Source organism: Chlorocebus sabaeus, chromosome 11 (assembly GCF_047675955.1).
Source record: "Chlorocebus sabaeus isolate Y175 chromosome 11, mChlSab1.0.hap1, whole genome shotgun sequence".
NCBI classification, from domain to species: Eukaryota; Metazoa; Chordata; class Mammalia; order Primates; family Cercopithecidae; genus Chlorocebus; species Chlorocebus sabaeus.
In genome coordinates this window covers 47,254,697-47,280,715 of record NC_132914.1, presented here as the reverse complement: position 1 = coordinate 47,280,715, position 26,019 = coordinate 47,254,697, and the positions used below count along the sequence as shown (strand labels likewise).

The window sequence follows — 26,019 nt, the reverse complement described above, 5'->3', positions numbered from 1 at the left end:
GAATGGAGTCAGCCATGGAGTGCCTGCCCCTGGCACCCCCCTCACCTCCACCTTCCCCCTCACCTACCGCCTGCCGAAGCTTGTCCAGTGTGTCTGTGTTCCTTGCCTCGCTGGGCCCATGGGGGACAGTGAGCAGGCCACTCTCTGTGGGTAGTAGGATGGGGTTATCAGCTGGGGCTGGTAAGAGGAGACAGGCAGTGGGAGGGTCTAGGCCTTGCCGCAGTTAGACCACATTGACCTGGTAGGACCTGACTCCTAGGATCATCTCTTCTGGCCTTGCCCAAGGTGTTGAATTTTGCCCAAACTTCCATGGGCAGGGAAGGCCCTGCAGCCCTCAGGCCCAGCACCCCTCAGCCACACTGCCTAGCGCTCTTCTTCCCCTCAAAAAGTTGTTCTTTGTGCCTATTACTTGCTCTGTCCTCCAGGCAAATGGACATTTCTAGGAGCTCGTTACCTTGTTCACTTCCCTGGCCTGGAGCCACTTTCACCCCTGGTTCCCCGGCCCTCTATCCCTGCAGTTAGCCAGACTTTGTGCTAAGGTTTTAAGTTACATTATATAATATAAACAACCCATTTTTTTACAGACAGGAAGCTGGGGCCAGAGAAGCCAAATTCACACTGCTAGAAAACTGACAGAGCAAGGACATAAACCCAGTTCCTGGCTACATCAAAATTAAAGTGCCGGTCTTCACCACCAAACTCCCCTGCCCGCACAGCACAGAGGGGTAGTGGGGTGAGATGGCCTCCAGGCAGTCTGCCAGTTACTTTAACACTGGTGGCTCAGAGGCCAGCAGTGCTTGAGGTTCACAAGGCAAAGGGGCTGCCCACCAACCTAGACCATCCCGGGGCCCTGGTACCTGGTCCAGGGGAGGGGCTGCTGCTACATTCCGGGCCAGACTGGCCCATGCGGAAAGAGAACTTGGGCTGGTCCGAGCCACAGCCGTCTTCAATGCCATCTACTACCCTGTGAACCCAGGCACCACGACAACAAATCAATGGACAGGCAGCCACTGTGGGGTCGTATGGGATGGGATGCCCCAGCGTCCACACACACAGGCCACAGGAGCGTGGAACTGACCAGGAGCCCAGGAGAAAGCTAACATGGGGTCCCTTCCCCTAGGAGTTTGAGGTTTAGCTGGGGGGCCAAGCTTGAGCAGCATGAGATGCGAGAGTTCAGAGCAGCGTGTGCCACACACCACACAGTGGAGTGGGACAGCAGGAGAAAGGAGGAGCACAGAGGCTTCCTGGAGGAGGCAGGCTTGGCCCACATAGGCTAGCGGGAATTAAGATGGTTAGATGGGCACCTAGGGTAGGGTGCACTTGCCCAGGGCCTCAGCCTCATCACCACCATCTCTGCTATGGGGGCCTAGGGTCTGCTTACCTGGGGCTCAGATCTGGGGGCACATTCCATGGCATGGGGGGCAGCCGTAGCCCCTCTAGGGCCCGTGGGGGAGCAGAGGGGCCAGCTTCAGCCTTCAAAGCCCCTGCCCTGCCTGGTCTCCCTCTGCCACCTAGACGAGGCCGGGGTGCTGTTCGACGTGGGGATAGCAGCTTGGCAGCCGAGGATGAGGAGGTGCAACCAGGGGACAGCAGGGGGCTGGAGGGCTCATCAGCTGGGGCTGGGGAGACTGTGGGGCCCTGCTCCCCATCTGTCTCCTTCTCCTCCAGCGTGGACATAAGGGTATTGTCGCCGCTCAGGGAGCTGGTGTCCACCTAGGGATAGTGGGGGACAGAGAATCGGCATGGATGGTCACTATGGTGTCCCACTCACCTCCTCTACCAAGGCTTCATCTCCCTGGAAGGGATGAGCCATCTTTGTTAGAATAGCCAACGTCTATTCTCACTGAAGGTCCTATAGATGATACTATCCTAATCTAAAATCTATCTAAAGCCACCAAGCCCTGGAGGTGTTAACTGCCTCTTGAAATTCTAGCCAAATATGGAAACCACCACCCCTTTACCAGGTCCCTCAGCCTAATTAAACTATCCAAGATAATGCAGCACTAAAAACTGGTTTGGAATTAGTGACAATCCAGGACAATTCAAAAGCCGCTCAGAACACTCCTGTTCCACCATGAAAAAGCAGAGGGGGCCACCAGGCTCTCTTCAGAAGCAACCTGGAGGGCTGGTGCCTGTCCCTGCCCTGCTCAGCCCCTGACCCCCAGGAGCCACCCCTTCCTGTGCCAGCACCAGTGCATTCATCTTCCTTTACTAAGATTCCTCTGGACGGGATAAGGCTGCCTCAGACAGGCCAAGGGGAGCTGGCAGGGGTGGCTGTGCATGCTGGGCTGAGCGCATGGGTGTGGAAGGGCAGACAGGGTGTAGACCCCTGCCCGAGGTGGGGGCTTTCATACCAGGCCACACTTTACACACAGCTCTCCACCATCCGCAGCCTCTGCCCACCTCACCAGGCTCCCCGGCACCCCCAGCCCCTCCAAGCATGTACTCAGCACACTCACCTCTGCAGAGCCTCCCCCAGCACCCAGGTTGTAGCTGAGCTCCCCTCGGAGGCCACGGCTGAAGCGCGGGGCAAACTCGGGGTAGAGCGCAAGGCTGTCATGCAGGCCAGCCAGCTGCAGACACTGCAGGACGCAGTACGTCAGCCCCTTCACATCGGCGTTGGCCTTTACCACCTGCTCCCTCCGGGGCAGCTCACAGCCGATCAGGTCACCCTTCCCTGGGCAGAGGAAGCAGAGGTCAGTAAGCCCTGAGAGCTTCAGCCATGAGGTGAGAAGAGGGGGCTGCAGGTTGCTGAAATTCCCTTCAGGGCTGGGCTGGGCCTCGGCAGCTGAAGCCTTGAAGCCAGCACAGAGAGGAGCAAAGAGGCCTGAGACATGGCCTAACGCCTGCGGCCTGTTTCACTGGCTCCCACAAGGGCTTGGGGTAAAGAGCTCTGTGACCCAGGCCCTCAAACACATTCAGGATCAAAACCACTGTGCCAGAAAACCTGAATTTTAGCCCTGAGACAGACTGAACTGTCTTCAGTTCTAGTGGTTCACAGCCGGCTCTGTTGATTAGAATCCCGTGGAAAAGTCAAAACAAACACCCAGGCCCCATCTCTACCTACAGCATCACAGTATCTACGGGAGACCCCACAGTCTGATTGTTTTTAAGTCCCACAGGTGATTCAGCTGCAGCTTGTCCAGGAATCAGTGTTTGGAATCAGCAAATTAGAGCCCTGTGTGGCACAGGGAAAAATGTCAGGCAGCCAGGCTCACCTTCCTGAGCCCCAGCTGTCTCTGCTCCACAAGAGATGCTGCATTTAACTGAGTCTAGGGAATATTCTTGATCTCACCAGAAGGGGTCAATGGAGGTTTTCCCACAGCCAGGTTAAGACTGCCACCTGGCTGACAGCAATTATTAAATGGCATCAATGAGAGCCTGCGATGTAATCTGAGATGTCACATGGGGTTCGGTGGGTGAGATGTGTCTTAGAATCAATGAAATAGGGTGTGTCTGTTCAGGGACATGTTGAGGCTAAATTAGAGTTAGTGTAGATAAAGTGCCTCACACAAAGATGACCAAAAAGAAATCATTTTCTTCCTTTCCCTCCCAGATAGAACCCCCTATAAATCATTCCTGCCAGGCACAATGGCTCCAAGCACTTTGGGAGGCCAAGGCAGGAGGATCTCTTGAGCTCAGGAGTTTGAGACCAGCCTGGGCAACATGGCAAAACCCCATCTCTACAACAACAACAACAACAAAAATTTAGCTTGGTGTGGTGGTGTGCACCTGCAATCCCAGCTATTCTGGAGACTGAGGTGGAAGGATCACTTGAGCCCAGGAGGTCGAGGCTGCAGTGAGCCGAGATCGCACCACTGCACTCCAGCCTGGGCGACAGTGAGACCTAGTCTCAAAAAAAATAAAATAAAATAAAATAAAATCATTTCCAACAGGGATAGGCACGCAGTCCGGGCTTGGGCAGAGCACTCACTACCCTCAAGGCAGCTCAACCACCGCCAGGCAGTTCAGACTGTTAGAAAGTGTTTCAAAAAGGATGGCCCCGCTATGGACTACCTCACACCGCCAGCAGCACACACTGAGCTTACGTCTCCTCTACATGTTTCTGGACTTTTGCTCCAACTTAAGTATAGAATGCACCCCAACTTAAGTATAGTTTAACACTTGATTTTCTTGGTTTCAGGCCATTCTTCTGGGTCATTTTGAGAGCTGTTTGGATCTCAATGGTGATCATCTGGGGAATGTGCTCTCTTTTCATTTGTGTCGTCTGAAATAGGATAAGCACGTGCTTCTTGTCTTCATCCAAGAGGTGAGAGAAAATGAGAAACAGGACAGGACCGAGGGCACAGTCTCAGGACCATAGACTGCCCGCCAGGTGCAGCTCATCAAACTACTTCCTTCCTCACAATGGACTTTGCATATGCTTAGCTTCCATCAGTTCATCAACAGAAGCAGGCGCCAGAACACAGAGCTGCCAGGAGCAGGCAGGATGCACTTGGACGTTCGAGTAAAAAGGTAGGTGAGGAGAGGGTATGAAGGCAAAGCAGAGAACCCAACCATGATTGGGGTCGGGGAATCAGGCATTCATTCACCAGGACATCCAGAGCCTCCAAGTCAACAGGGAAGTAGTTCATCCAAAACATATAAGCAGTGACAGGATAGATCAACGGTGGCATAAGTCCTGGTGCTAGGGATATTGTGGAGGCAAAGGCCCAGGGCACAGGCTGTGGCCATTCTTGTGGCACTGAATACTGCACACTGAACGTGGCTATTCTGAGACGTGGTGCCTGGCACCAGCAAAGGCATGCTCTGAGAGGACCTGTGCCAGCTCCCAGCCACACAACTCCCTTGGCTCCAGGCTGAAAACCATCGTTTCGTAATCCACTCATCAATCCTGCTTTGGATTCACCAGTCTACAATGGTGAAAATCTGTCCTTGTGCCCTTCGGAATCTCTCCAAGGATTGCCAGCTACACTTGACTGGCATAACTCCATTTTCTCATGTTGGCATAAATCGCATGTAGGCCCAAAAGCTGGACTCACGAAAGACGTAAAACAAAGGCTATGAACAACCTGTCCCCACTCTCGGGGTCTAAGACCCCGATGGCATTTTTTTCGTCTTGTTTCCAGCTGGAAGGTCATCGTCCTCAAGGGAGCAAGGATGGACACACAGTAGCTGCGTCTGGTGACACTGCCCCACCTTCTTGGCCCTTTCCTTCTTCTCATCTTGATTGTGGATTGCCAGATGAATGACAAACCTCAGCCCCAGGGCTTCAGCAGTCCCCACAGTGAATCTACACGTGCCTTGGCTGCCTGAGGATTCGATGTGGTTAGCAGTGGTCAGGTCACCACCTCCCCACATATACAAGTCCTTTGACTACCCACACCGGTCGCATGTTCCTCACCCTCTAGGGTCACCATGATAGTCTCTTGCAGCCACAGAGCTCTGCTCCCCTTTAGTGGCTTTTCTTTTTCTTTTTTTTTTTTTTTTTTTTGAGACGGAGTTGTGCTTGTTGCCCAGGCTGGAGTACAATCTCTGCCTCCTGAGTTTAGGTGATTCTCCTGCCTCAGCCTCCCAAGTAGCTTGGATTACAGGTGTCCACCACCACGCCCAGCTAATTTTTGTATTTTTAGTAGACACAGGATTTCACCATTTTGGCCAGGCTGGTCTTGAACTCCTGACCTCAAGTGATCTGCCTGCCTCGGCCTCCCAAAGTGCTGGAATTATAGGCGTGAGCCACTGTGCCCGGTCCTTTAGTGGCTTTTCACAGACACAGCCCTATGTTTCCCTGAGAGATGGAATGTGCTTTCCCAAATCCTAGGGTGCAGGTCCAACCCTCCTAATGATGGCTTCCTCCCTGCCAGTCCCAATTCCCCCCAGAGCACCTGGGAGCCCCGTGGAAGAAGCATGAGACTTGGCGCCAGGTGGATGGGGCTCCAACCCCGGCTGGCCAATTCCTAGCTGTTCATTAACTTCTCTGACCTTGGTCTCCTGCTATGCAAAATAGGAATAATGGGTTTTGTGAGGTTGGAGTGAGACAAAGCATGTGAGGAACTGGGACAGGGCTAGTCACACTGTGAGACCCCTGTGATCAGCACTACTATTGTGTCCATTCCACACCTGCAATTTCTTCGTCTGCATCTAGGGAACTGATTTCCTTTTTCACCTCCTTCTTTTGCCAAGAAGTGAAGTATATACACTGTAGGTACCATTTCACCAGAACACGTCTCCCTGACTATTTGGAGACTGAGCTCTGTCACCCATCTGGGCTCTGGGCCTGCTCTGTGATCTGCCCCAGGAAAGTCACATCTCACCGTTCCTGGGGGACCACAAGGACAGCTTCTGTTCCTCCCATTTTTAGCCCTGCCTGACACTCTCCCCAGCACTTCCATCCCCAGCTTCTGATTTTCCTCTTGAAGGAGGGGCAGCTCCCCTCTGTCCCCCATAGACTGGCTCCTTTCAAAGGCTGGCTCTCCACTCGCTCGGCCCCAGGCACACCTGCGATATCATATCCACCTCCTTATGCTGCCACCTTGCAGTCAGTGGGGCTTCTCTGAGCTTTGACCAGGACTCAATAACTACTTCTGACTCCACCCTGGCTATTTCTCTCTCAGTGGCCTTGTGGAGGTCCCCTCCCCAGGTTTTCCACAGATCAGGGCCATGGTCTCACACACACGTGCCCCCATGCCCTGCCACCCTCACAAACCTAGGATGGCGAGCACGGTGCCACCCTTGAGCACCTCCATGGAGCCAGAGCAGACAAAGTAGAGGGCCTGCAGGGCATCGCCTTGGTGGATGAGGTACTCGCCCGGCGTGCAGAAGGCGGGCCGCAGGGCCAGAGACAGTGCCCGCAGGCAGCCGCGGCTGGCTGCCTCAAACAGCGGCAGCTGCAGGACCTCCTTGTGCAGGTGCATGGCGATGTCTGCGCGCAGCTCGTCAGGGAGGCTCTGCAGCAGCTGCGGGCAAGCAGGTGCAGGGGTGGGGGGGTTGGGAGTGGCAGAAGAGGAGGTGGCCTCCAGTCAGCCCCTTTCCACCCTAGCAGGCCTCAGGAACAGGGGAGGCATGGGAGGGACCTGAGGCGTCTCTCACAACTCCAAGCTCCACACAGGGTGGGCAGCGAGGGGCTTCCTCCACCTCCCTCTCAATCACTTTAGCCCCCGGAGCAGCCCAGCTTCCCATCTCAGTGAGTACAAGCCCCCAGACCTAACTGGGGTTCAGAGGGCCCTCCAAGCCTTCTTAGCTGCCCTCTGTCCCATGCCGCTGTCCCCCAAGAGAGAAGGGAGGCACAGAGGCCAAAATTCTGCATTCTTCATCCTCCCTCACTCCTGATAATTCTAGGCCATTGCAAACCCCTTGAGGGAGCAAAGGCTAGCAGGCCCAGCCCTGGAGGCCGCACCTCGGTGGTGTCGATGCCATTGTTCACCGCCCAGGTGGCCTGGAAGTACTCCAGCATGCGCTGCTTGAGGGGCTTGGGGATACGGTGGATGCGGATGTAGTCGCGCAGGTCGCGCGTGCGGCTGTGGTACAGAAAGCGGCGGGCGTACATGCGCTGGATGATGGCCGTCACGTTCCCGAACACCACCGCGTGCATCAGGGCTGGGGGAAGGTGGTGAGAGGGGGTCACCTTGGGGACCTGGCCCGGCCTGACACCACGCTAGGCTCATCTGTCTCCGGCCCCGCACGCTCCTAGGCAAGGCCCGAGGGCCGCTGTGCGGGGCGGGGTCTCCCCCACCCCCGGCCCCGAGTCTCCCCCATCCCCGGCCCGGAGTTCCAGGGCCACCTAAAGCGAAAGTGCCCCCGGCCTCAGGCCCTCCGGGGTGTGGGACGGCGCCGCCTGCGGGCAGAAGTCTGGGAGTGAACCCGGGAAGACGCGCGCGACCGGGCTCACCGCCGATGAGCATGGTGCAGATGGAGAAGATCTTCTCAGTGTCCGTGTTGGCGGACACGTTGCCGAAGCCCACGCTGGTGAGGCTGCTGAGTGCGAAGTAGAGGGAGGTGATGTAGGCGCTGCGCAGCGACGGGCCGCCTAGCAGCTCCAGCCCCGTCCCGTTGGCCTCGCTGCTGCTGCTGCAGTTGTCACTCTGGCCAGAGCTGTTCCCTCCGGCTGGTCTCCGGCCCACCAGGTAGTAGGGGGTCTCCAGTCGGCGGGCCAGCTCCTGCAGCCAGCCTGAGGAGGGAACAGAAGGGACTGAGCAGGCAGGAAGACTCGGCTACACTGTGGGCGAGGATGCGGGACCCTGGGGGTGGGGACATTCAGACACAGACCGAGCCCCATGGCTTCCCGCCGCTTTGCCCCTTCACTGCCAGCCTAGCACGCCCCTCTCCACCCCCTCAACCCTCAGAAGAGTCTGCCATTTCCCCAGCCGGCTCCTGTTGGCACTGGGGATGACACAAGGGAAATCACACCCCTTCCCCCATGCCTGGCACCCATCCCAGGTAACAGGCCCAGTCGGAGGGCCTGGCTGGCGTGGGCAAAAGGACTGGGGTGCTCACTGCATTCAACCACAGCCTCAACCCCAAAGATGGATGGTGAGGCCACCTCCACCCTCACCTCCACCTGCCCACCAGGACTCCTCTTCCTGCATTTCTCTGAGCCCATCTGCTCCAGAAGGCTCTCCCTCCCCTCCCCATTCAGCCTCATCCCTCCCCAGAGCCACACAAACCACTCAGCCTCGCACACAGGTCCCAAGTATGCCTGCATGGACATGCACACACACGGTTAAGGCTATGTGTGTGTCCCACACAGTCAAGAAGACAAAGGACACATGTGTGCCCCTTACAGGCACCTCGCCATAGCCGCTCACACTGAAAAGGCCTGTGCACACTTGGAAGAGGGACAAAGGTACACTGGTGCCTACACGCTGTCACTTAGGCGGGGGGTGGAGACACTTTCGTGGACAAGAGCACACAGGTGAATACATTCACACAGGTGCGTGCACATGCACACACACACACACACACACACACACACACAGTCACAGGCCAGACTGGGCCACGGAGTAGAGGCTGAATTTCTCCTTAGCCCAACATTCTCCACCTGGCCTTGGCACGGAGTAGGGCTGTGCACTGAGGTCTCTCCCAAGCCTGTGCGCTGGGAGTCACTCTCGAGCCTAGCTGGAGGGTTGCAGGAGCTTTAGGGTGTTGGGTGGGGGGTCCCAAGGTCCACAGAGGTCCTGGCAGAGCTGAGGGCCATGGGGTATAAGAGAGACAGGGCAGATTGGCTGATCTAGAAATGTGTGGCTGTGGCTTGGGGTCACAGGCTGCAGTGGGACCCCACCTCTCCACTTGTGCTCTGCTCCTCCCACCTCAGCACAGACCCCCTACTCCAGACGCTCCCTAACACTTTAGGCATATGGGTCCCTGTGGCCCCGACACATTTGTCATCCACCCACTCATTCATTCAGCAACCTCGCACAGTGTGCCAGGAGCTAGGGGCCCCACAGGAGCTCCCTGAGGGCTCCAGTTCAGAAGGGCAGATGACATAGGGCCAGAGCTACATCTCAGAGGTGCCACACAGCAGGAAGGAAGGGGGGCTCGAACCAAGTGCCATGGGTTAGGGCTAGAAGGCTTCTGGAAGGAGGGACATTTGTGCTTGGTTCCAAAGGGTAGTTAGGGTTTTGATACAAAGAAACTGAGGGGGTCATTCCTGGTGGAGGGACAGGCACGAGCCAAACCTGCAGATTGATATTTTAAGACAAGTACGGGCAAATAGCTCAGTTTGGCTAGAATGTGGGGTTAACAGTGAGGGCATTACATTCCAGGCTAAGGAATTTAGGGGGATGTACTAAGACCTGCACCAAGGTGAGGGTTCACCTTCCCGTTATCTGAGGTGTGCTATAAGAATGCAATGGAGTACGTGGTTGGGCGCAGTGGCTCATGCCTATAATCCCAGCACTTTGGGAGGCTGAGGTGGGCGGATCACAAGCTCAGGAGTTCGACACCAGCCTGACCAGCGTGGTGAAACCCCGTCTCTACTAAAAATACAAAAATTAGCCGGGCGTAGTGGCACATGACTGTAATCCCAGCTACTCGGGAGGCTGAGGCAGAAGAATTGCTTGAACACAGGAGGCGGAGGTAGTAGTGAGCCGAGATTGCGCTGTTGCACTCCAGCCTGGGTGACAAAGTGAGACTCTGTCTCAAAAAAAAAAAAAAAAAAAAGCAATGGAGGACGCAAAACTCTTCACAATCACTGTTTAGTTGGCCTCTGAGGGTGAAGTCACCCAAAGCCAGATGCCCAGAATAGGGAAGATGGGGAGAAGCAGCAGGACACAGGAGAGGGTAGCAGGGAGGCCTCTGATCTCTAAGTGTTGGCCATGGGACATCAGCAGCCCCTGAAGCTGGGGCCAGGATGGTGCCTCCAGCGGGGTGGGGTCAGGCCAGCAGGAGCTGTCCCGGAGGCTGGGGGCTCACACACTGAGGAGTGCCCTGAGTTCTCTCCCTCAATACTCGGCACAGTCTTGTGAAAATCCAGCCCACCTCCACTGGGCTAGTGGGAATCTGGGGAAAGAACTCTGTCCATAGGGCCGGGCGCGGTGGCTCAAGCCTGTAATCCCAGCACTTTGGGAGGCCGAGACGGGCGGATCACGAGGTCAGGAGATCGAGACCATCCTGGCTAACACGGTGAAACCCCGTCTCTACTAAAAATACAAAAAACTAGCCGGGCGAGGTGGCGGGCGCCTGTAGTCCCAGCTACTCCGGAGGCTGAGGCAGGAGAATGGCGTAAACCCGGGAGGCGGAGCTTGCAGTGAGCTGAAATCCGGCCACTGCACTCCAGTCCGGGCTACAGAGCAAGACTCCGTCTCAAAAAAAAAAAAAAAAAAAAAAAAAAAGAACTCTGTCCACATCATGGACAGTGGAAAAGGAAACCCAGGCAAGGAAGCACGGAGAAGGAGCCACCCACCCACCCACCTCAGCCTCACCTCCCCCTACAAGGAGCTCTCCTGCCTGGGCTGGACTTGGAGAGGTCTGGGTTTGGTGCCAACCCCGTTAGGGGGCAGACTCCCTGGACAAAGAGGAGATGATGATGTGAAGAACTTGTAAAGTATCTAAATGTAGACTAGTACCGGCTCCAAATGGAACAAAACCACCCTGGAACTCAGGGGTCAAGGGTGAAAGAATACCATGTGTATCTGTAAGGGTCGACCCACCCTTGCCCACCCTGTGGGGCCCAGAGACTCTTGGGAGCTAGAGGTGTTCTTAGTGTCAGATCAGCAACCCCTGTGAGGTGGTTGGAAGAGAGGAGCCTCATGGACAGAAGACCAAGGGTGTCTGGGTCCCATTTCAGGGGGCGGGAGTGGACCTAGGGATTTGGTGTCTCAGCTCACTTCGGGGCTGGGTGGTGGAGACAGGCTTTGTTTCACCATTGTCCGTCTCCTGGCCCTCTGTCTGTGTTTGCCGTGTGGTCATCTGACCCCAGAGCAGCTGCTACCACAGGCTTCCTCTGGGAATGGCAGGCACCAAGGAGCTGTCACTGCCTGGAGTGTCCTGGTTTCCACCTGCTCAGCAGTGAGAGCACTCGGGGGAAATTTCGAGTGGGCCCTCTGTGACACACACAGGCCTCCCGTGAGCTTGAGAGGGAGAGAGGATTCACAGGAGCCTTGTAGTTCCCAGAGAACTGGTCAGACCTGGTTTCTAAGGCTGACCTGGACACCTGGTGACTCTGACAAGGAGCAGACAGTCATAAGAGGCCACCTGCACCTGGAAACCCGGCTAAATGTCAGTTACCTGGAAGATGAGAGAGGGCTGGAGGGCTGGGGAGGAAGAAGTCAGGCTTGATTTTGGACCTGAGGCACAGTGAGAGTTAAAAACAGCTGGAATGGAATGGTTTGGCTAGAGAAAGGGGGAAGTTGAGATGTTCACTCAGTGGTGTCAGTGGAATGGCCGAGGGAAAGCAAGGTGAAGGGGGAGAGCTGTGAGGAAAGGTCTGGAGACCCTGGAACTTGGAGGAGCTGGGAGGAGGCCAGCCAAGGGCTGCATCACCCACAGCTGAGAGGAACTGTGGTTGGCAGATACAGGAACTTCGGGGAGGATGAGGGTTTTGCCCCAGAAGGTCACTGTGACCTTCTGGGTGACATTTTGGGTGCAGAGGTGGGGGTGGAAACCCTCCCAGCAGGAGTTAAGATGTGAGTGGGTGGTGAGCAGTGGGAGGGGCTGTGGAAGGAAGAGAGGTGACATGAAGGAGAGTGAAGATGCTGGGGACGCAGAAAGGCTGCTTTTTAGGCTGGGGGAGAGCAGAGATGCAGCAGGGAGAAATGTGGACTGGAGATGACAGGAGCAATGTGGACTGGAGGTGACAAGATAAGGCAGGGGCCTTGGAAGCCAAGGTATTGGGATCAAGCTTCAAAGAGGATGCAGGGGGAGGGGTGGAGAGTGCTGGGTGTCAGAGAAACCCTGGAGGGCAGTGGCTCCCTGCTTTGGCCTTCCCAACGGGGCAGAGGTTTAAGGAATGTGACCAACATTTGGTCCCAGGAGGCCTTGGATGGGCGACTGGGATTCCTTGGCCTTTCTCCACAAGGCCCAGCTGCTGGAGAACAGGCCTGTCACATGGTGGTGGTTGTCACACTCACACCTGCACACCCTCTTCTCTAATTTGCACACATGCAGACTTGCACAGGTCCCTGACACAGCACCCACACTTGTGCTCACACTCCTCTGACACGTTTGCACAACTCCCTCCCCACCACATGCAGAGGGAGCCTCCAGTACCAATCTCAGGCAGCTCGGATTCGCTGCTCTCGATCTCCCGCTGACCAATGTAAAACCAGACGCAGGCAACCCAGTGCGCAAGCAGGGCGAACACGGCCATGAGCAGTGTCAGCACCACGGCGCTGTACTGTGAGTACCGGTCCAGCCGCGGAAGCAGGCGCAGCAGGCGCAGCAGGCGCACCGTCTTCAGCAGGTGGGCCCCGAAGTACTAAGATGTGGGGAGGGAGGGAGGGAGGTCAGCCAGGCTGGCCCTGCCTGTCCCCTGGCCAAGTCCACCCACCCAGCCAGCCCAGCCACACTGACCACGTTGACCTTGAAGGCATGCAGCAGGTCAAAGGGCAGCGCTGCGATGACATCCAGCAGGAACCAGGTGGTGACGTAGTGGAGGCAAATGGACTTTGGGGCAAACACCACCTGGCCCGACTTGGACACGAATGTGGTACGGAAATTCAGCACAATGTCTGTGGGGAATCCAGGTGGGAGTCAGCACTGGGGCTGGGGGGCAGCCACTCTTGCCTGGACACCTGCTTACCTTCTCAGTAGCTGACACTGTCCCCGGCCCTTTCCATATATCATCTGACTTAGTTCTCACAGTAACTGTAACAAGTAGACATCATTTTGCCTATTTTACAAAGGGGGAATCTATTTTATGGAGGCTCAGAGAGGCTTTGACCAGCTCAGGGTCATATAACTTGTAAGTGGCAGATGTTTGGAACCTAGGTCTGATTTCAAAGCTCACAGGTTACAAATGAGAGAGAGCGAGGGGGGCACTGTAGGACCCTAGAAGCCACGTGGACTATAGCCAGCAAAGCCCCAGGGTGCCAGCAGAGGGTGGGGTGGAAGGGGCAGAGTGCACGCACCAAGGATGAAGAGGACCTCCACAGCCAGGTCACAGACGCTGGGTGGGCCGCGGGCGGCACTGGGCTCCCGTGCTGTGCTCACACACACGCTGTAGGGCACGGTGACAGCCACATAGAGCGTGGCGAGCAGGATGAAGCCATCCCAGGTGGCCCTCAGCGCCCCACAGTGCAACAGGATGAAAGGCGACTTCCGGATGGCAGCTACTTTGTACTCAGGCAAGTTTGGCTTCTCCCCAAACACCCCCTGAGTGAAGCACGGCAGGTCCAGGCAGAGAGAAAAGAATATTGGCACAAGCTGAGTTTGGACAGAGTCTGGGACCCACATCCACCTCCTTTCTCTCCCTGCATTCTCGAAGCAACATCTGCTTCGAGATGACATTAGCGTCTCCATTTATAGATCAGAAAACTAAAGATCAGGAAAGTTAAGTGACTTAGCTGCAGCCACACAGCTGCTTAGGGGAGGAGCCAGGATTGAACCAAGGCCCACCTGCCTCCCAGGCCAGGACTTTCTTCTGTACCTTTGATGGATCAGGCATGTGATCCTTCAGTCCCAACCCCCAAAGTGCTGGCAAGGCCTAGGTGGCCCCTAGGACATTCTCTCTGTGGTAGATCAAGTCCCCTTCCCCATCTCCTGTGTCTGCCGCTCCCCTCTCCCACACCTCCTAGGGCTCAGCCCACCTTATTGAGCTTGTGCTTGCCCTTGGGCTGCTTCTGCAGGTGCCCGGACAGGTGGTAGAGCACAGCCCGGCTCCGCCGCCGGTTGGCATTGAAGCCTTTGGATCGTGCCCGGCCATATCGGCGCCGGCCACTACCTGCAAAAGCAGAGGGGCCCATGAATATGATGGGTGTGTGCCCACACGCCCTAGCTCCGGGTCAGGTGTAGGACAGAGTTGCTGGCCCATAGACTGGTCTGGCTCATTGACCGCTTAGACTGTTTAGAGTTGAGGGCTCAGGTATTCCTCACTTCCTGGGTTCGCTTGCCCAGCCCAGCAATGGGCAGTCCTAGGAGTGCTTACAGACACTACCTGTGGGGTCTGCTTCCAGGAAGAGGAGGTCTGGACCAGAGGATCTCTATGGGGAAAGGCCTGGGACAGGAATCGAGGAGGTACCTCACAGGGCCAGGGTGGAGAACTAGCAGGAGGCCATCAGCAGAGGTGTGGGAACTTACAGCAGGAGCCCAGGAGCTAGTGCAGGGACCAGAGGGTGACAATGAAGGCTGACATCATGGAGAGGCAGACCCAGCACTGGGAGTATGGGAGTGGGAATGGAGAGTACCCCCAGCATCCCCAAATGGCAAAGAGGCCTTGACAGTTTTGTAACCTGCCCAAAGGCCTGCCCCAGCCTTGGAGGACACGAGAGGGGGAAGACTCAAAGAACTTAAAAGCAGGCTTTGCCCAGAGCTCCACCCCTAGTCAGGTTTGCTGTAGGGAAGAGGAACCTAGTGGGTCTGTGCTCAACCTTATTAACTGGTCAGAAAGTAATGTTTCACGGGTACAGTGGGGTTTGTTTGCTTTCAGTTTCTTAATGAAGTTGATTTAAAAACTCCAACTTTGTCGGCTGGGCGGGGTGGCTCACGTCTGTAATCCCAGCACTTTGGGAGGCCAAGGCAGGTGGATCACGAGGTCAAGAGTTTGAGACCAGCCTGACCAATATAGTGAAACCCCGTCTCTACTAAAAATACAAAAATTAGCTGGGCGTAGTGGCTCGTGCCTGTAATCCCAGCTACTTGGGAGGCTGGGGCAGGAGAATTGCTTGAACCCGGGAGGCGGAGGTTGCAGTGAGCCCAGATCGCACCACTGCATTCCAGCCTGGGCAACAGGGTGAGACTCCGTCTCAAAAAACAAAAAACAAAAAAACAAAAAAAAACCTCTAACTTTGTCTCAATCTGTCTATTTGGAAAAAATATTCCCATACCGAGGAATCACGTGGGGATGAGAGCAGCACAGGCCTCTCAGGCAGCCCGAGTGGGAGTGAAATGAATACAGGAGGCATGGGGGACCCCCATACTCAGACTGGGTGCCAAGGCCCCGCCCAGGCCTGCAGCACCCAACACCCCAACCACAGCACCTATATGCACCTACCTGTCTCCTTCCATCTGTCAGGGCCCCCTCGGTTCTTGGTTTCACTGATGTCCTTGTGAGAGACTAGGAAGAGAGCCACCTCCCCTTTCTCATTCTTTATGGGTATCACATCCAGGAGACACCAGAACGGGAGCCCTGGGCACAAAAACAAACTCAGCCCACCTCCCATTCTTGGCACTGCCTGAGGTGACAGAGGCCCTGGCTCCACTGACATCCTGGGCAAGACACAGGCAGGATCCAGTGGTTTCCTGGGGGAGGGGCTGGCAGTCCAGTTTCACTGAGGGCAGGGCTTGATGGAATTGGGGGGCGGAGGCAAAGGAGAGCAAACATGACAGCCAGACCTGTCCCGCGGTAGATCTGCCCTGCCGAAATGAGGATGTTTTTCTGTTGGATGCGGGAAACCCAAGGTTGGAACTGAATGCAGGCTGAGTCTAGGGTGAGGCAGGTAGAGATGGGGAGCCACGGGCAAGAGGTCAGATGGAGCAAGAGGGGTTGGATGCGGGGATGGAAAGATGGGATGAGATGGGGAGATGAAGATGGCAACAGAAAGGAGGAGGGACAGTGGATGGGGCTGGTGCCAGGCTGGGTAAGACTGCAAAGGTGAGGCAGGCTGGCCAGGTGGCCCCTCACCGCTCTTCCGGTACAGGATCAGCTCAGCCTTGAACTCCTTGTGCTCGTCCAGGGCCTTGCGGATCTGTTGGCGGACGAGCTCACTGGTGTCTGGCCCATAAAGGAAGGAGCAGGCACAGCCCCGCTGCATGACCTCAGCCCGGGAGAAGCCCGTGAGGTCACAGAAGCCATCAGAGCAGTAGACCACGGGGAAGAGCCCCGCCACCTGGGCGTTGCCCAGCACGAAGTTACTGTCTGCAAGAGAGCACCTCTCAGAGGAGGTGTGGGGTGAAGGGGCAGGAGGCCTACCACCCCTCCTTTCCCAAATACCTGCAACCAAATAGTGGGTTTTTCAAACCCCAGGAATCCTGTGTGTGTTAGGGCAGGGCTGTTTATGAATGGCAATCAGTGTGTGTCACCTGTTTGTCAGTGCCCTGCAGCAGGTGTGAGTACATTCAAGGATCAGCACGTGTGAACTGAGGTCAGTGAATGAAGTGCTGTACGGGCACTGTGCCCTCTGGAGGGTGTCCTGAGCAATGTGGGGTAAGGGCTGGGATTGGGGATTCCCTAACAAGGACTGCACTGCCAGCTCTGCACCAGCCTCAGGCCCACCTCTACTTCCGCCAGGCTCACCCACTAGCCAGGTACCCAGGTTGGCTGTCTGGCTTCTCCCACTGGGACACACCTAGACTGGGAGGCAACCCCAGACTACCATACATCCTGCTGTCTGTGTTTTAGCCCTAGCTGCCTGACCTGGCTCAGGAATTAGTGAATGTGATCAAGAATGGGGGTGTAAGAATGGTGACTGAGCTCGGGAGCCAGGAGCCAGGAATGTATTGGGGAGTAGGGGGCACTGAATCAGCAGGCTGCAGGAGCCAAGCAAACTGGCAAAGCAGATGGAGGAGCCCAGAGTGGGGAGAGCTCAGTGCTGGGCTCCCACCCCCTATCAGGAACCGGAGACCAAGGAGGACCTAGGCAGAGAGCTGGGAAGCCCCACGGGGGGATGTGAGGGAGAGGAGGGGGGAGGGGCTTTCACCACTTCCCCTGTGCTCAGAGCCCCCGGAACCGGGGATCCAGAGCTTGGGGCGCCTTCTCCAAACTTCGCCAGTCCTGATGGGAGTCCCCAGGCCATCTTCTTGGGGCTAGATGGCTTCCCCAAGTCTAGGGGGTTCAGGCTGTGAGACACGGGGCTTGGACACACCATGCTCTCCCGAGTCCCGCCTACTCTATCTCCGTTTGCAAATCTCTTTTCTAAATCTGTTTTTTGAGCCCTCTCAGCTGTCCCTGAGCACTGCTCACCCGCCTCGCCTTACCCCGCCAGTCCGAGGGTAGTTGCTGCGACAGCGCCAGACGCAGGGGTGGGACGGGTCAGACTGACCAGGTTCGGGTTCGAGACCCAGCTAACAGAGAGCATCCCAGGACCCACACCCAGGGACTTCTGGTCCTGTTGCCTCGCCTGAAGCAGTGTAGACCCCGAACCTTCGGGGAAACGGCGCCTAGCAGGAGACGATGGCCCCAGCCTCAAGAGGGGCAGGTAGGGAGGAGAGGGTGAGAACAGGCGGGCGCCAAGTTGGGCTGCTGGGGGTTCAGGGCAGGCGGGAGCCCTGGCGAGGGTCCGGCGGCCCGGGTGCAAGTGGGCGAGGGTCGGACTCACGCGTGCCGTCGAAGCGCGTAGCGATGGTGTCCAGGAAGGTGTTCTGCGGCGCCAGGAGGCCCCGCATGGCCGGCATCTTAGGCGCCCGCGGCTGCCGGCCCCATCCCTCCGGGGTGCGGGGACTCCGCGCCGGGGGAGGGCGCCCAGCTCGGCCGCCCCCCGCCGGGCCCCGCGCTCCCTAGCGCAGCCGTCGGGGGGCAATGCCCAGACCGGGATCTCGGGTCGCGCCGGCCGCGGGCGCGCGAGGGGGCGTCCGCGCCGTCGGGGCCCGGAGCATGGCGCGCGACCCCTCGCACCCTCGCCGCCCACGAATCCCGGGCTCCAGGCCCCGCAGCCGCGGCGCTCTCAGCACCTCCCTCCGCAGCAGCGGCTCGCGTGTCGGCTGCGGGTGGGCTTCCGCTCGGGCTTCGCTCGGCGCCGGCTCTCGGCAGCTCCCTCCGTCTGTCGGGGAGAAGCTGCAGCTTCCCTCCCTCCCTCCCGCGCCCGCCGCCTGCACCGGGGTAACCATGGAGACGGGGCACACCCAGCCAGGGCCGCCTCCTTAAAGGGACAGGCCTCCCGCCGAGGGCTCCCCTCCCTTCGGGACCTCGGTGGGGGCGGGGAGGCGGCGACCGCCCTGATCCTACCCCGCGGGCCTCCCCGCCAGTCCCTCGGAGAACCACTGGCGAACGGCCGGCCCCCTCCCGCTGACTCGGCCTCAGCCGCAGAGGGGAGGCGTCTTTCTCTGCAGTCCGGGGGCTCTCCGAGAGCCTCCTAGCAGCCGCTTCTCCGCCGGCGGAATGGGAGAAGGGCTCGGGGCGTGTGGGGTGGAGGGCGCATGCTGTGGAAGATGCTCTTCCCGAGGAAAATGCAGTGGGCAAGGGGACAGGGCGACAGGCGCAGGTGAAGGCCCGGCGGCCAGCGGAGGCCGGCGCTCTAGAGGGGCTCCAGCCACACCCGGGAAATCTAAAAGCAGATGGGGCGGGGGTTCTGCGCGCACAGCTGTCCGGCCCTCGAGACTTTCTCATCCTCAACTTGACTCTCTGGAAAATGGATCCAGCTGCTCTTATGAGGTGCCCCCGCAAGCAGGAGCTGCCGGGAAACCAGAGGGTGGGTAGCCCTAGGAGTAAGGGTCAGACGTCCTCCGTGTGACCCCGTGGGTGGAACGGGTGTGTGGTGGGGAGGGGAACGCCAGACCCTTTGTCCTGCTCCTCCATTTCCCTCTGGCTTTTGTCACCTCTTGCCTCTCCTAAGCGCGCTAGAGGATTGGGTGGTAAATACAGGGGACCGACAGGGGTCAGACACTGCAAAAAACTTCCGAACCTTGTGCATGCGGGTCCTGGCACCGGGGGAGCGAGGAAGGCCGAGCCCCGCGCCTCACCCAGCTCAGTCCTGGAGAGCTCCTCGCGGCGCCGTGCGGGGAGCTGCCCGGGGGCGGCTGCAGGGAGCCCCTTCCCGGCGGGGCGGAGCCGGGCCCGGGGCGGCCGTCGCTTCTTGGCCTCCCGCGCTGCGACGGTCCCCCGGACTTGCCTGCCAGCACCGCTCCTCCTCCCTCCCACGATTTGCCAGAGAGCGCGGCTGCCGCCCGCGCCCAGAGGAGCCGCCGGGGCCAAAACAGCAATTTGTTCCCTAACGAGCGAAGCGGTAGGCTCAGCACCCCCATCCCTCGAGACGCACTCACAGTCACCAGTATCGGAAAGAAAGGAGTGTTCCCCGTTCCACCTACCCCTCGTCAGCGACAAGGGCCAAAGCCCCAGGCACCTGTATCTAAACAAGCTGGCGCTTTGGGAAGGGATGACGCGTTCCCCCTTCTCCAGTCCTGAGAAGCCTGGAATCTGGTCCCCAGGAGGAGGAGTGGCCTTAAGGAATCCTCCTTAGGGTCACTAAGGGTCACTTAGGGTCTTAGCAGATCCTGCTCCCATCCCATCCCCAGCCTTGGATGGATCCTGGCTGTAAAGTAATCCCCTCCCCCAGCCGCTCAAGGCTTCCTCTCCAGGCAGCGGTCCAGCCGTCTACTAAAAAGAAAGACATTTTAGGAGTCAGTTCACTTTGAGACAGGATAAGGCCACAGTTGAAATCACCCACCCACTTGGGAACCAGGTCTGCCACTTGCTGTCCCTGTGATTAAAAAAAAAAAAAAAAAATTAAATTTTGGTCTGTATGATTTTTTATTTGTTTATTTTTTTGAGACGGAGCCTCCCTCTGTTGCCCAGGCTGGAGTGCATTGGAGCTATCGCTGCTCACTGCAACCTATGCCTCCCAAGTTCAAGCAATTCTCCTGCCTCAGCCTCCTGAGTAGTTGGGACTACAGGCATGCACCACCACGCCTGGCTAATTTTTGTATTTTTAGTAGAGATCGGGTTTCATCATGTTGGCCAGGCTGGTCTTGAACTCCTGACCTCAGGTGATCCGCCCGCCTCGGCCTCCCAAAGTGCTGGGATTACAGGCGTGAGCCACCACTCCTGGCCTGTCTGTGTGATTTTTAAAGGCAAGTTATTAACCCTTCTCTGACTCAGTTTTCTCATCTGTAAAATGAGGATGCTAATAATAACATCAGAGGGTCCTAATGAGGATTCAATGAGTGAGTATGTGTAGGGGACCTAGAACAGTGTGTGACACCTGCAACGTGTAAATGTTTGTTATCTGATTTTGAGTCTCCTGGGAGCTGTGTGAAACAGCCGGGGTGGGTGCTCCTTATGCTGCATTTCACAAAGGAGGAACCAGAGCTGAGAGAGAGACAGAGAGAGAGAGAGGAGGAGGAGGAAGAAGAGGAAGAAGAAGAAGAAGAAGAGGAAGAAGAAGAAGAAGAAGAAGAAGAAGAAGAAGAAGAAGAAGAAGAAGAAGAAGAAGAAGAAGAAGAAGAGGAGGAGGAGGAGGGAGGGGAAGGGGGAGGGGGAGAGTAGTAGTAGTAGGAGGAGAAGTGGAGGAGGAGAAGGAGGGGGAGGAGGAGGAGGAGGAAGAGAGAGACTTGCTCAAGGTAACAGAGTTGGTAAATGACACAGCCAGGGTTAGAACCCTGACAGTATCCCAGTCCTAGGTCGTTGGGTCTGCCTCTCTCTAACCTAACTGTATGGGCACTCAGAGGACTGGTCATCTGGGCTTGTGTAGCATGTCTGAGTGGCCTTACACTTATCCCTGTAAGGCCTAAGTGTTTAGACTTTCAGGCTTCCAGCTCACCTGCCAGGGCTGGTTTTGGGCATTAAGCCAAACCAGACACCTTGGGTTGGGGTGAGCAGGGCAAGATGGAATGTGTGGGGTGCCCCTGAGGATTACAGCAGCTTACACTTATTGAGCATTAACTTTGTGCCAGGCACTCTGCAAAAGTGCTTTACTTGGATTATCCAGTTAATCTTCATAATAACGTTATGAGCTAGTTATTGGCTATAACTGCCAATTCACAGACGAAAAACTTGGGGCAAAGAGGTCAGATCCCTAGTCTGAGGTGCACTGCCTCCTCCAGCAGCTCCAGGCATAATGCCCATGTCACCCTTTGCTGCCCTGGTTCCCACTTCCAGAAGAAGAAAATACACTAATATTTATGGAATGTTATTATCATTCTTATTGCAGAGAGAAAAGTCAAAGGCCTGTTTGGGCCTTTAAACTCCTTCCCCCATTGCCCCTCAAAGAACTCATGTGAATTCGTACTGAGCGGGGGTGCCGCTACCGACCCTTTCCTTTATCTGGCCTGTTTTGAATGAGTGTGATCAGGCACAGGATCTTAGCCCACTGTCCTCTCTCTTCACGTTTACCTGGTCCCTCAGATCTTCCTGCCAGACCAGTCTTTTGTTTGTATGAATTCCCCCAGCTCTTAGTCACTAATTCCCTCTTTTTTTCTTTCTATTCTTTTTTTTAAAAAATAGTTTTTTCTTTTATTCCTTGTTTTTTTTTTTTTTTTTTTTTTTGAGACGGAGTCTCGCTCTGTCGCCCAGGCTGGAGTGCAGTGGCACGAACTCGGCTCACTGCAAGCTCCGCCTCCCGGGTTTACGCCATTCTCCTGCCTCAGCCTCCTGAGTAGCTGGGACTACAGGCGCCTGCCACCTCGCCCGGCTAGTTTTTTGTATTTTTTAGTAGAGACGGGGTTTCACCGGGTTAGCCAGGATGGTCTCGATCTCCTGACCTCGTGATCCGCCCGTCTCGGCCTCCCAAAGTGCTGGGATTACAGGCTTGAGCCACCGCGCCCGGCCTTTTTTTTTTTTTTTGAACGGAGTCTCACTCTGTTGCTTGGGCTGGAGTGCAATGGCATGATCTCGCTCACTGCAACCTCTGCGTCCTGGGTTCAAGTGATTCTCCTGCCTCAGCCTCCCGAGTAGCTGTGACTACAGGCGCTCGCCAGGATGCCCAGCTAGTTTTTGTATTTTTGGTAGAGACGAGGTTTCACCAGGGTGGCCAGGCTGGTCTCGAACTCCTGACCTCAGGTGATCCACCTGCCTCGGCCTCCCAAAGTGCTAGGATTACAGGCGTGAGCCGCCTTGCCCGGTCCTTTTTTATTCTTTTAATTCCCTATCTTTTCCTTCCATCTTTCCTCCAGCCCCCAGCCCATATGCACAAAGGGCAGAGACCCACATTTAGGAGAGAGTAAGACAGGGATTGGGGAGTTGAAAGTTGAGCAGGGCCCTGGGAGATGAGCACCATAGTCCTCCTCACTGTAACTCCTTTTCCTCTCCCCTTCTGCCAGCTCTTGACTCATTTGACCGTGGTGGGGAGTCATAGGGAGGGGAACGTTGAGGAGGATCCCTGTTCAGAGATGCTCAAAGCCTCTGTCAACAAGAAGAAACTCAGGAGGCTGCATTTTGGAGCTGGCCGTGGGAGGCCTGTGGGAGTATTAGCTACAAAAAGGAACAAGGAGAGAGAGTAGGGAAGCTCAAAGCAAGGAAAAAACCGCTCAAGACACAAAGGGTGGAAAAAGTCCCCCCACTCCGCAACCACAAAGCGCAGGTGGAGTCAGACACTGTGTTCAGGGAGTGGGAACAGGCGGCTGTCGAGGAACAGAGCCCAGGGGCCCCTCCCCTTCCCTGCCTCTTCCCACTCTCTCCACCTTCTTCTCTGGAGGTCCCCAGGCCTGTTCTCTGAGCCTGGCTCTCAGCCAGCATGGCCAGGCTCTGCTTCTAAGGTTGTGTTGTATGGTGGGAAAATCTTGGGCTTTCAAGTCAGACTAGTTGGGGTTCCAATCTAGCTCTGCCACTGGCCAGCTGGGAGACCCAGGGTGGGCAGAGGGTACTTTATCTTGCAGAGTATCAGGTCTTTTGATTTGTGAAATGAACCTGAGCCAGCTGTTATTTTTGAAAAGCCCTGACCTGGCCGGGCGCAGTGGCTCACGTCTGTAATCCCAACACTTTGGGAGGCCGAGGCGGGTGGATCACTTGAGATCAGGTGTTCAAGACCAACCTGGCCAATGTGGTAAAACCCCATCTCTACTAAAAATACAAAAATTAACAGGGCATGGTGACACACGCCTGTAATCCCAGCTACTCGGGAGGCTGAGGCAGGAGAGTCGCTTGAACCCAGGAGGCAGAGGTTGCAGGAAACTGAGATCATGCTACTGCACTCCAGCCTGGGCGACAGAACAACAACAACAAATCCCTGGCCCTCGGTGCTAGGACCAGGGAAATGAGCTCAGGATGAAGCCTGAGGGTTCCCCATCCCCACCAAAATAAAACCTTTTGGAATTCTTTGAGGCCTCTAGTACTTGGCCGCACCTTGTCTGTCTCATTCTAGGCGATTCCTTTTCTTTTAGTGGAAGACTCTGGCTAGAGTGGGAACAGACCACAATCAACCTTTTTTTTTTTTTTTTTTTTGAGATGGAATCTTGCTCTTGTGACCCAGGTTGGAGTTGAATGGCGCGATCTCGGCTCATTGCAACCTCCACCTCCTGGGTTCAAGTGATCCTCCTGCCTCAGCCTCCCGAGTAGGTGGGATTACAGGCGTGTGCCACCACGCCCAGCTAATTTTTTTATTTTTAGTAGAGACGGGGTTTCACCATGTTGGCCAGGCTGGCCTCGAACTCCCGACCTCAGCTGATCTGCCTGCCTTGGCCTCCCAAAGCGCTGGGATTACAGGCATGAGCCACTGCGCCCGGCCCACAATCAACTTTCAAACAAGGGAATCCGGGGAGGCACATTGTTGTGTTTATCCACAGATAAAGAAACGGGCCCATATTGCTTGGCTAGTAAGAAAAAGAATCCGATCTGAACCAAGACTTGACTAGGTTGACAGCAATTCAGGACTATGGTATGCTGTGGGGCCACCTCATCTTCTCTTTTGGTAAACAGCCTATGAAAAGGGAAACTGCATGGTTATTTCTGACAGATGGTCAGTGACCTGTAGTGAGTGCCCACTGTGAACAATACCTGGACTCCACGCCAGGTGAGACACTGCAGTTAACTGCAGGCCCCATAGGAAGGTGGCCGACACAGCCCTGCTGGAGCTGGCAAGGGAGTGTATGCCCGGCCTCCTGAGAAATCTCATCCTCTCAATTCATGTGTTCTAGCAGCACCAGAAAACAGGTGTGTTTGAAATCAAGTTACAGAGAAAGCCTAACTCCGTTAAGTTGAAGAGACATAAAAAGGAGACCTGACTTTTCCCTAAGGAATTGGAGTGCGTGGTATTTGTTCCTGCTGTTTTGACAGCAGTGAAGGGGCAGGCAGGAGAATAGTTGTGCTGGTGGGTGAGTTTCTTCACCCAGAAACATCTTTTTTGGATAGAGTTTCCTCCTTGGAACTGAGTATCAAGGCAGGTAATAAAACTGCCTCATCACATGTATGGAAATAATGTTCCTTGACTTTCCCCTGGGAAACCCTGGCCCCAGCTCCACCTGTGTGCTGCTGCAATGGTTACTGTGTTAGCTGAGGTCAGCTCCATCAGCATCTGCCTGCCCCATCCACATAGCTCTGAAACTGGGGTAGGGGTGTATTTTCTGACCAGTATGGCAGACAGACAAGAGGGGCACAGGGCTCACCATGCTGGAGGGGCATGCACTGAGGAAAAAATTTTACAGAAGGAATAGGATAGCTGGATTTTTAGTATTTTTGTAGTTAATAAGGTCTGTCTGGCTGGAGATAGGGGAAGTCTTCTTTCATATACTTTTTAACAAAGCAGGAGAGACAGAAAAGGAAAGGGGCTAAACATTCAACTTGTCATGGGTTAGCCTAGACGCCCAGGGTACTGTTCTGTAGCACCTGGCTGGATGTCTTATAAAGTCGTTGCCATCGTCCCACTTCACAGTTCAGAAAGAGGTTCAAAGCTGTTATCTGTCCAAGGGCAGTCGGCCACACAGTTACCAAGCTGTGAAGCCAGAATTAAAATCCAGGTTGAGTCTTTATACTCTACCACACTGCCTGGTCAACAGGCAGGGCTCCCAAGGGTTTAAGGATGAGCTTTACTTCCTTTATCTGCAAAGTGGTTGAAGAATGAGCTAGGGCTGGGCCTGGTGGCCCACGCCTGTAATCCTAGCACTTTGGGAGGCTGAGGTGGGCAAATCACTTGAGGCCAGGAGTTTGAGATTAGCCTGGCCAACATGGTGAAACCCCATCTCTACTAAAAATATAAAAATTAGCTGGGTGTGGTGGCCCACACCTGTAATCCCAGCTCCTCGGGAGGCTGAGGCAAGAGAAGTGCTTCAACCAGGAAGGCAGAGGTTGCAGTGAACTGAGATGGCCCCACTGTACTCCAGCCTGGGTGACAGAGTGAGACCCTGTCTCAAAAAATATAGATAAAGAAGAAAAAAAAAGAATGAGCTAGAATAGTTTCTGGCTCAGAACTCAGCAGAGTGCCTAGCACACAGTAGGTACCTCAATGTTTGAAGGTGAGAAAATGTGCCCAAGTGGCTACAACAACCAGAAAAACTTGATTTTATAGTATATTTAGTATGTTGTTCTGGCTAACAGCATTGTGGGCCAGTACTTTGAACTCATTGATTAAACTAGTGATAAAATAGTTCCTTGTATCAGTTGGTAGCCTCCCAGCATGTACACCTGTTTCTTCCAAGAAATGTGCTGCCATAAGGATACAATCCTTACCAAATGGGACCAGAAGGTGGGATGAAACCTATAAATCAGGCAAGACAAAACTTCATTTTCTTAGGTCAGATGGTGGAATTTTCAGGGGCAACAAGTCATTATTCTACTGACCTTCTCCAAGAGAACAGGTTAGTATAAAGATGAGTGACATGCAT

At 55.6% G+C, this 26,019-nt stretch overlaps 2 protein-coding genes across 3 annotated transcripts in view; both read right to left on the bottom strand.

The window, feature by feature from the left end:
- The window catches only part of KCNH3 (potassium voltage-gated channel subfamily H member 3), a 19,315-nt gene extending 983 nt beyond the window's left edge, over positions 1-18,332 (bottom strand). Inside the window, exons 1-14 of one of the 2 annotated variants that reach the window (XM_008003150.3) lie at positions 17,871-18,332; positions 16,238-16,471; positions 15,608-15,742; positions 14,205-14,338; positions 13,527-13,770; positions 12,970-13,127; positions 12,667-12,874; positions 7,850-8,128; positions 7,358-7,557; positions 6,668-6,917; positions 2,460-2,677; positions 1,382-1,713; positions 858-964; positions 68-144 (exon numbers count right to left, since the gene is read on the bottom strand). In XM_008003150.3, coding sequence (XP_008001341.2) covers positions 68-144; positions 858-964; positions 1,382-1,713; positions 2,460-2,677; positions 6,668-6,917; positions 7,358-7,557; positions 7,850-8,128; positions 12,667-12,874; positions 12,970-13,127; positions 13,527-13,770; positions 14,205-14,338; positions 15,608-15,742; positions 16,238-16,471; positions 17,871-17,946 — 2,652 coding nt within the window. In that variant the 5' untranslated portion in view covers positions 17,947-18,332. Of the gene's footprint in view, positions 1-67; positions 145-857; positions 965-1,381; positions 1,714-2,459; positions 2,678-6,667; positions 6,918-7,357; positions 7,558-7,849; positions 8,129-12,666; positions 12,875-12,969; positions 13,128-13,526; positions 13,771-14,204; positions 14,339-15,607; positions 15,970-16,237; positions 16,472-17,870 lie in introns of those variants that run through there. The other variant, XM_037997172.2, reaches the window with a different exon arrangement.
- LOC103238275 (uncharacterized) lies at positions 16,580-26,019 on the bottom strand. Its single transcript, XM_073021302.1, has 5 exons — positions 25,976-26,019; positions 25,012-25,130; positions 19,576-19,722; positions 19,173-19,478; positions 16,580-18,969 (listed from the first exon to the last, which is right to left on the bottom strand). Exons 1-5 carry the CDS (start codon positions 26,017-26,019, stop codon positions 17,948-17,950), a joined length of 1,638 nt encoding a protein of 545 aa, XP_072877403.1. The 3' UTR covers positions 16,580-17,947.

Excerpts from the sequence above, each read along its gene's own strand:
- LOC103238275 (XM_073021302.1), bottom strand. The coding sequence starts at position 26,019 with ATGCATGTCACTCATCTTTATACTAACCTGTTCTCTTGGAGAAG. Across the intron at positions 25,131-25,975 it reads AACCTGTTCTCTTGGAGAAG|CTTGGTAACTGTGTGGCCGA; the intron begins GTCAGTAGAATA and ends CTGGCTTCACAG. Across the intron at positions 19,723-25,011 it reads CAGCCAGGTGCTACAGAACA|GAGGATTCCTTAAGGCCACT; the intron begins GTACCCTGGGCG and ends AGTGACCCTAAG.